The 9,914-nt window shown below is 41.8% G+C and overlaps 1 protein-coding gene across 1 annotated transcript; it reads left to right on the top strand.

Moving 5' to 3' along the window:
- Positions 1–956: 956 nt before the first annotated feature.
- On the top strand, positions 957–4,774 carry LOC307167319 (interferon-induced protein 44-like). The gene is made up of 7 exons (XM_079886315.1): positions 957–1,163; positions 1,289–1,322; positions 2,362–2,566; positions 2,685–2,831; positions 3,910–4,048; positions 4,362–4,462; positions 4,571–4,774. Exons 1-7 carry the CDS (start codon positions 1,061–1,063, stop codon positions 4,742–4,744), a joined length of 903 nt encoding a protein of 300 aa, XP_079742441.1. The 5' UTR covers positions 957–1,060; the 3' UTR covers positions 4,745–4,774.
- Positions 4,775–9,914: the final 5,140 nt, after the last annotated feature.

The following is a 9,914-nucleotide window of genomic DNA, read 5'->3' on the forward strand; positions in this document are numbered from 1 at the left end:
AGTATATGGTGGCGCAGGGGGGCGGTATATTACAGTATGCTCACTACAAAAAACTAGACTACACCACTGGTTATCTATTATCTTTATTGGGGCATCTCCCACATCAGAAGAACAGGCATTGTTTTATTTATTCTGACTGTTCTGCTGCTGCGGGAATGAAACTTCTTTACCATTGGCACCAAAAGTATTTATTTTGACCTCTCATAAAACAGCTGGAGACTGTAGGTGTGTGTGTGTTTTGCATGACTGAATGGGACCTGGAGGGGAGAAGATAGTGTGAGGAGTCAGGAACTCAGCATGGGGGAAGAGATGAGATTGGGGCAGTTGTGTTGTGCTCTCTGTCCCATAGATCTCTTCTTCAGATTAGTGAGTTTTATTGTTTTATTGCAGGTTAGAATTCTTGAATTCAGTCTTAGTAAAAGTCCATCCTTACACTCTGTTACCTTAAATTATACGTTTATCACTGTAAAGCTGCTTTGAAACAATCTACACTGTTAAAAGCGCTATATAAATCAAGATGACTTGACTTGACATACTGTGTATCTGACACATCGATTGGCAAGCCATCTACGTAAATTATTTTGTTTGAAGTGCTTAATATAAATAACATCTTATGTTTAAGACAACTTTGTGAACTTGTCTGGCAGCAGCTCATGCTGTGTGTTATTTTTCAGATGTGTTTACAACAAAGTATGTTGATTTAAATGATATTGTCCCATTCAGGGGTTTGAAATTACATTCCACACAGAGAAGCTCTGCATGTACAGTGGTTAAAACAGTGCTGCATTTGTTTAGTACACATGCGTAGTGAACCAAAAGACATGTACTGAAAACTTTTGGTACAAATACATGTACTGTTACACCCCTAATATCTAGTATATCTCCGCAAAGATTATAAAATTATGAAAACAATTCATAAAATGTTTTGGAAATTTCTATAGTGCTGGTTTAGAGCTGCGGTGAGTGAGAAACAAGTTGCTTTTGCTTTGCCCTTAATTTTAGGGAGATATTGCTGATATAGATATTCATAATTTAGGAGGAAAACAACATAAAAACAAAGATGGGAGGATCACAATCAACAGAAATTTCAGGATCAACCATAAACGCTCCAGTCAATGTACATATGTGTAGAAGTTTGCCACCCACACGAGTGTCAAACCCAGGTAAGAGGATCATTTAATTCCAGATATACAGTTCAACATTTACATGAGTTGTATTAATATTTAATGGGGAGAACATAAAACAAAGAACATACAAAAGTAACTATGATCTATGTTTTTTCTTCTAGAACTGGACACACCATGGAGAGAATTTGATTGGACGTAAGTTGGTTGCTTAGTATCCTAGACTATATGGCATTCATGATGTTGATGATGTTGTACTTATTTTCACCAACACCAAATGCATGTAGAAACAAGTCAATAACTTTTCTTTTTATTCCTGCTTATTTGTCCCTTGTATAATTAATTTTAAAGGCACATCAAAGCATTTAATTCACAGCTGAATATTAAAAATTAAATCTGAATATTTGAATATTCATCAAGAGACAAAATAAGAACTGATTATTAAAACAATAACCCCAACTTACCTAATGCACTTTCTGAATAAGCTGTTTTGAAGTGCAATTATAGTATTTCAGTAAGTTAAGAGTATAGTCGCTATCATTTTTCTTTCTTTTTTTTTACTTTTATATTATTTGGGGAAATTATTTAACATGTATAGCCTACTCATGGACATTTTTAAAGGTACACTGTGTAGGTTTTTAAGTATTATATTAGCTAAAATCAATGTCTTTATTCATAAATATGTCCTCATTGGTGTAAAATGACCTCTGCCAATGATCTGACTTATCCTCGTAAGCAAAAAAATTCTTATATTTGTTTATGGGACGGGTAAGTCCAAGGAAGCTTCCATGTCCTTCCACCATCTTGAAACACTATAATAGCAGCAGAGAGGGACAAAAAGCACTAGCCTACCACAAAGTGTTTCCACAACGCATTTTCGTTCAGAGCCAGCGTCACGTGACTGAAACCAGCTGAACGGACACGGAGAAGCGTAATGCGTGTCACTGCCCCGGCACATCTGAAAGGCTGCACTGCACGGTACTTCATAATGCAGGGTCATACTTATGCCGAGCCACAGGAGAATAAATCCTCGTCGCCAAAAAAAACAACAAAAATAAATAAAAATTCGTTTCGACGCTGGAGCAGCTGTAGACGAGAATGTCCCCTAAAGCGATTGAGGTGTTTTGTTGTTGGATGTTAGAATGAGCATAGCAGTCTTCATTTACTCTCTATGCTATACTATAGAAATATTATGCCCAGTATCCATTGTTCACAGAATTGTCTTTTGTTTTGAAAGTCTGAAAGAAGCCCTGAAAGATAATCTAGAAAACTTCACTCTGGATAATCCAGATGTAAAGGACATTAAGATCCTGGTAACTGGACAAGATGGAGCAGGAAAGTCCAGCTTTATTCTCTCAATCAATAATGCCTTTCAAGGGCGGATCACCTCTAGAGCGCTAGTGAATTCGCCTGGTGGTGACAGTCTTGGTTTCACACAAGAAGTAAGTATTTGTCACCTGTACAGTAGTTGCATGTTGACCTGTAACCATTTTAGGTAATTGAATGAGGATTTCTGGGAAATTCTTTGCAAATATTTGTGCTTGTGGTCTTCATTTGTAGCTTAAAGGATTCACCATCACAAGTGGGAACAAATCTCTGCCCTTCGTCTTCACGGACATAATGGAAATAGAACCTGATGCATTTGCTGGGTCACAAACAGATGACATCATCAATGCTGTGTTTCGAAACGTGAAGGATGGCTATGACGTAATCAGAGCCGGACAGTAACTGAGTACATTTACTTGAGTACAGTACTTAAGTACAATTTTGAGGGATCTGTACTTTACTCGAGTATCATTTTTGGGGAGTACTCATGACTTTACTCAAGTACATTTGAGAGGCAAATATTGTACTCTTTACTCCACTACATTTCTATCCATAACTGTGAGTACCCGTTACATCTTCTAAAAAAAACAAAAAAAAAAAGGAAAAAAGCAACATCTCGGAAACCCTCAATTTGTTGTTTCCCTCTCAAATGTGATTGGATTGTGCAGGCACCACTGATTGGGACAGCCTATCAGCAATCACCTTCAGCTTTCCGCCAAAGTCAACTCCATGGTCAGATTTAGATAAGAGACGAAACCATGGACGAAACAATGGATGAAGCCCATCCCGGGTCCATCCCGGGAGCGATATTTTTTTTCCCAGGATGGTAGGGGAAGACTCATGAATATTCATTAGGGAAGTCATCCCTGATTGGTCTTAACCCCAGTGACGGGTAGGTTTAGGGGCGGGGTTAGGGAGGTCATAAGACCCCCAGTGAAGGGTAGGTTTAGGGGTGGGGTTAGGGGTAGGTCATCAGACCAATCAGGGATGACTTCCCTAATGAATATTCATGAGTCTTCCCCTACCATCCTGGGAAAAAAAAATATTGCATCCCGGGAATGTGCCAAGCCGTGGCCCCACCTCGCCAGACTATTTCAATTTTCTGAACAAGTTAATGATAGTTTTCGCTTCAAGTGTTTGCTGTGTTTACCAATGTAAGCACTGTGGCAGTAGTAATGCAATATTTAAAAAATTTACTCTTGTACTCTTGATACTCAAGTACTTTTAAAAACAAGTACTTTAGTACTTTTACTTAAGTAGACATCTGACTTTAGTACTTTTACTTGTACTTGAGTAAAATTTAGCAAGGGGTATCTGTACTTTTACTCAAGTAATGTAGCTGTGTACTCTGTCCGCCTCTGGACGTAATAAACCCCTATATTGTGATAACATTTTCAACATAAAGTTTGTGTGCAATAGGTTTGACATTGAACATATTTTGCTGAATTTCCAATCTTAGTTCAATGCAGAGCAGCCACCCAACCTCTCCGGTCAGGCTTCCTGCCTGGTGTACGTCATAGCCGCAGACACAGTCCTATTCACCGATGATAAACTTATTGACCAGCTGACGATCATCCGCAAGAGAATCAGTGAAGCGGGTAAATCTGACCACTGAATGTTTATGATTTGTATGAGTTCGCATACATGTTGGGTTAGGAAGTGTGTGTGTGTGTGTGTGTGTGTGTGTGTGTGTGTGTGTTTTCAATGCATAGATGGACAAAGATACAGGCTGCATTTTAATGCCAAGTGCAAAGAGGGCATGTTACAAAACTCAACTTTTCTGCATAATTATCTATATGACCCAGACAGTATGGGTCAGTAATGTAGATATGTACAACAGACTGCCACAATAATGCTCAAAGTTGTTGAGGGAAAAAACTTGCCTTTACATTGCCTCTGCATTTGCTGTAGGGATTCCTCAAGTGGTTGTGATGACCAAAGTGGATGACGCATGTCCGCTGGTCAACAACGATCTAAGGAAGATCTACACTAGCAAGAAGATCAAAGAGAAGGTATGTGATATCATCCAAATACATGCGCTTGTTATATTGCAAATATATATTGCTCATGCTGATCTGATTTTGTCTAATAGCTACGTGTAATTTTCTGTTCCTGGCCAGATGGAGTTGTGCAGTGACAAATTGGGTTTGCCATTGTCAAACATCTTCCCAGTGAAGAACTACCATAAGGAGATTAACACAGAGGATGACATTGATGTTCTGATACTAAAGGCATTTCAACACATTGTTCAAATTGCCAACAATAATTTGGAGGACAGTTGCTCCAAAAAATAAAATAAAAAAATCACACACACTGACAGACACACACACACACACACACACACACACACACACACACATATATATATATATATATATATATATAGTTAGTAATATAGTTATTAGATCGTGGATTAAAATGACTATAGAATTATGTTTGTTTGACTCAATCAAAAGTTGAAAATTAATAGAAAGATTTTTTAAGAAAAGAAAAGTTATGATATAAAATCTTTCTACATTTAACATTAAAACTATTAAACTGCATAAATATAATGGGACTAATATAGCACTAATATATACTAATACTCCTAATATATGACAATCTTGTATTTTAGATTGTACAAAACATGTATTAACAAAATTGCTTGTGCTTATTGAGATCTGTTGAATTAATCCCGTTTAATCTTGAATTGTTCTTTTTTTTTTCTTGACAAATACATGCATTAAGCCTGTCTTAAAAGAGTGAATGTGGGTATCTGGAGCAATCAGACTGAGAGAAAGCATACCTTTCTTGCAATTCATGTTGAAACAGCATCATTTTCCCTCCCATCTCATATTTGTTCCTCAACCATGTCCCTTTGGGCTCCGTAGGATCCAAATGCAAGAAGTAAAACATATACTCTTAGTATACTCTTCTTGGCATTTGACCTATGTTCTAGCTCAGTCCTGGAGGACCCCCAACACTGGGACATTACAACATTAACCCATGTGATAATGAGCTGATGAGTTGAATCTGGTGTGTTTGATTAGGGAGACAAAGAAAACGTGCAGTGTTGGGGTGCCGGCAGGACAGGTTTGGGAACCACTGCTCTAGCTTGTTTCCCAGTCTAGCCTAATAAATCTGCAATTGTTTACTTTGAATTGTGTTGGTTCTGTAAAGAATTGCTTATGCTCCTCTAAATGTGCCTGTTAAATGTATGAATGTAAACTGAAATTGAGGAAGAACACTATAGCTGTGTGGATTTTAGTCCTTGGCGTTGACAAGCAAATGCATCTTATTTCAGCTACAATCAATCAGCAAGATCAATCATTTCAAAATGAGTTTGAAAGAGACTTTCATTCCAGCGGTTACTGTGATTTCCTAAGTAGGCTATATATTCCACAGACTGATACAGTGGCAAGAATAAACATCAGAAGCAACATACGCCATAAGCGTAGGAAAAAAATAGGATCTCCAAGATAATAAAAGGAGAAATCTTCGAAAAGTTCAGTTCAGTTTTACCATTAAAGGGGTGGCATAATGCCCTGTTCACAATATGTAAAATAAATCTCTGATGTCTTCAGAGTGTGTGTGTGAAGTTTCAGCTCAAAATAGCCCACAGATATTTTTATATAGCATGTTAACCTGATAAGATCCGGGGCCATTTTGGGGGATTTCCACCTGGATTTGCCTACCCAAATAGAAAAGCCTGACATTTCATCATTGCTTTGTCAAAATGGACAATGTTGGAGTCATTTTAACAGTGCTAAAAGTTATAAACATTTATGTACATGTTGTCTGAGCTGTAATAAAAAATAAAATAAAAAATAAAGTGGCCTCTAGATTTTTTGTTTCCTCTAGATGCCAGCAAACACTGGCTATTTTTTTTTCTTCTGTATAATAAAAAATGAAAAAGATGTTCATTTTAATCTGAATTTCCACCTACCCAAATCTAAACTCTGCCCATACCCATATCCAGTGCTATATATGCAATATTCCAGTGTAATTTTACAGAAAACCCTTTAAAATGATATAAAACACTGCTGAATGGGATAAATTATAGTATGTTGTCTGTGCTATAATTGTCATGATAGAATACTGGAAGCAGTTGCAGGTAAAAAGGTGTTTATTTACGAACAGCAAGCTCAAAGGAAATAACACTCAAAAGTCAATGCTGAACGATCTCTCGGGGACAGGCGATCCGATGCTCTCAGGAACAGGCAAACAGACGCTCTCAGGAACAGGCAAACAGACGCTCTCAGGGGGCAGACAATCAGGCTCACTCTCGCAGGGACTTCGATGGTCACGTGATGAAGTGCGCTGATGCGGTGAATACGTAGATCCCCAGTGCTCGGTGCTCGTGGGCGGTGAAACAGAGAAGACGCGATCCTCAGGAATAACAAGATCCGGATGAGACGGCACAACACACACACACAGGACGGCAAACAACGGATGGACGCTGGAATGGAGAGATGAGTGAGTATAAATGGAGAGCGGGAATTGAAAGCAGCTGGAGCGGGGAGTGAGTGTGATGATTATCAGCTGGAGCACTGAACAATCACGCGAGCGGGACAACGCCCACTCACGCACACTCACAGACATGAAAACAAACAATGACACGAGACACAGAGGAAACAGTGCATAACTCAACCGTGACAGTACCCCCTCTCCTAGGAATGCCTCACGGCATTCCCAGGCCTCCTTACCTGTCGATTGTAATCATCGATAAGGGAGTGATCCAGAATGTCACGAGCAGGGACCCAACTTCTCTCCTCCGGACCGTAACCTTCCCAATCCACCAAGTACTGAAATCCGCGTCCCCTCCGCCTTGAATCCAGGATGCGACGAACCGAATAAGATGGTTCCCCGTCTACGAGTCGCGGCGGTGGGGGAACCGGGACTGGCGGATTAATACGTGCAAAAAACACGGGCTTTATCTTAGAGACGTGGAAGACCGGATGAATTCTCCTGTACGCCGGAGGAAGGTTGAGGCGGACTGCCACCGGACTAACGATCTTGGTGACAGAAAACGGGCCAATAAATTTAGGAGCTAATTTATTCGATACGGAGCGGAGAGGAATGTTCTTGGTAGAAAGCCACACTTTGGAACCGACGACGTATACGGGAGGCCTGGACCGGTGGCGATCGGCTTTGGCCTTGGTGCGCTCCCGCACTTGGAGGAGTGTCTCCCGGGCTCTCGTCCAAGTACGGTGACACCTCTGGATGAAGGCGTGGGCAGAGGAGACCGCGACTTCGGATTCCGTACTAGGAAAAACAGGTGGTTGGCACAATTTGAGCAAGCCAAAACAAAATTGTGAACATCACGAGCCATAAGTGGCCACCAGAATCGCTGCTTAACTAAAAAGATAGTACGACTCACCCCTGGATGACAGGCTAGATTAGAGCAATGACCCCACTGGATAACGTCTGATCGTAATCCCTCCGGCACAAATAAGCGGTTAGGTGGGCACCGGATCGGAGGCGTTACCCCTTCCAAGGCCCTCTTGACCCTCGATTCGACCTCCCATGTGAGCGAAGAGATAATTAGGGTCTCTGGAAAAATGCGCTCGGGAGTAGGTTCGTGTTCGGGACGATCAAAAATACGCGACAAAGAATCGGGTTTGATGTTTTTGGACCCTGGACGATAAGAAAGAGTAAAATCGAAACGACCGAAAAAAAGTGCCCACCGAGCCTGCCTGGAGTTCAATCTTTTGGCGGTTCTAATATATTCCAGATTCTTATGGTCTGTCCAGACGATGAAGGGTACCCCTGATCCCTCCAACCAGTGGCGCCATTCCTCCAACGCTAACTTGACTGCCAACAACTCTCGGTTACCAATGTCATAATTTCGTTCGGCAGGAGATAGACGATGTGACAAAAACGCGCAGGGATGCATCTTGTCGTCTGAAGGAGAGCGTTGTGAAAGAACTGCGCCTACCCCCACCTCTGACGCATCGACCTCAACCACAAACTGACGTGCCGAATCAGGGGCAATTAAGATGGGAGCTGAAACAAAGCGGCTCTTGAGTTTGGCAAACGCAGCCTCAGCTGCGTCTGACCACCTGAACGTAGTTTTGGGTGAGGTCAAGGCGGTCAGAGGTGCGGCTAGTTGGCCGAAGTTGCGAATAAATCGCCGATAGAAATTGGCGAATCCCAAAAACCGCTGCAGGGCCTTGCGGGAATCTGGGATTGGCCACTCTACCACAGCCTTAACTTTGTCAGGATCCATACGCATACCTTCAGCCGACACGATGTGTCCCAGAAAAGGAACCGACTGTGCATGGAAAACGCATTTCTCCGCCTTGACAAAAAGCCCATTCTCTAGCAACCTTTGAAGCACTCGTCGGACATGTTGCACATGCTCCTGGAGAGACGAAGAAAAAATCAATATGTCATCCAGGTAAACATATATGAACTGATCGATCATGTCTCGCAACACATCATTGACGAGCGCCTGGAAGACTGCGGGACTATTGGACAGGCCAAACGGCATAACCAAATATTCAAAGTGCCCCCTAGAGGTGTTAAAAGCAGTCTTCCATTCATCCCCCTTCCTGATGCGGACCAAATGATAAGCGTTACGTAAGTCCAATTTTGTGAAGAGTGAGGCTCCCTGCAACCTCTCGAAGGCTGAAGACATCAACGGCAAAGGATAAGTGTTCTTCACCGTGATGTTATTCAACCCTCGGTAATCAATGCAAGGTCGCAGAGAACCGTCCTTCTTCCCCACAAAAAAGAACCCCGCCCCCGCAGGAGAAGAGGAAGGTCGGATGAACCCGGTTGCTAGAGAATCAGAAATATATTTCTCCATAGCCTCTCTCTCAGGAACCGAGAGTGAATAAATCTTGCCTTTAGGCGGAGACTTACCTGGCAGTAAATCTATTGCACAGTCATAGGGACGATGCGGAGGGAGAGAAGCAGCCCTTGACTTACTGAACACTTCCCTCAGGTCCTGGTACTCTACGGGCACGTTTGACAAATCCACTGCTTCCTCCTGCAACACAGGGACAGAAACAACAGAACAAGCAGACACTAGACACGAATTATGACACTCAGTGCTCCAAGCCGATATGGTTCTCTGTTTCCAGTCAATACGGGGGTTATGCAAACTTAACCAGGGGTGTCCTAAAACGATGGGTGTAAGGTGGGAGTCCATGATGTAAAATGAAATGGTCTCAGCGTGATTTCCAGATGTGATGAGTGTGAGGCTCTCGGTGACTTGAGAGATGGCCGGTAGTGTTTGTCCGTTTAATGCATTTACAGTGATGGTCTGAGGGAGTGTTCTGAGGGGAATTTGAAACTGTAAAGCAAAACTGTGATCCATAAAGTTACCTTCAGCTCCCGAGTCGACAAGTGCCTTGCAGTGGTGATCTTGAGTTGACCATCTCAGTCTTACCGGGAGGATGGTGGAAGTGGATGAGGTCTTTTCTGCGGAGATCCCACCCGATAGTAGCCTCATACTTACTATCGGGCTGGGCCTTTTAC

Source organism: Squalius cephalus (assembly GCF_949319135.1).
Source record: "Squalius cephalus genome assembly, chromosome: 1".
Classification (NCBI taxonomy): domain Eukaryota; kingdom Metazoa; phylum Chordata; class Actinopteri; order Cypriniformes; family Leuciscidae; genus Squalius; species Squalius cephalus.

Bases quoted from the DNA above. Each gene is read 5' to 3' on its own strand.
- LOC307167319 (XM_079886315.1), top strand. From the start codon at position 1,061: ATGGGAGGATCACAATCAACAGAAATTTCAGGATCAACCATAAACGCT. The intron at 1,323-2,361 runs GTAAGTTGGTTG...TTGTTTTGAAAG, and splicing joins TGGAGAGAATTTGATTGGAC to TCTGAAAGAAGCCCTGAAAG. The intron at 4,049-4,361 runs GTAAATCTGACC...CATTTGCTGTAG, and splicing joins CAAGAGAATCAGTGAAGCGG to GGATTCCTCAAGTGGTTGTG.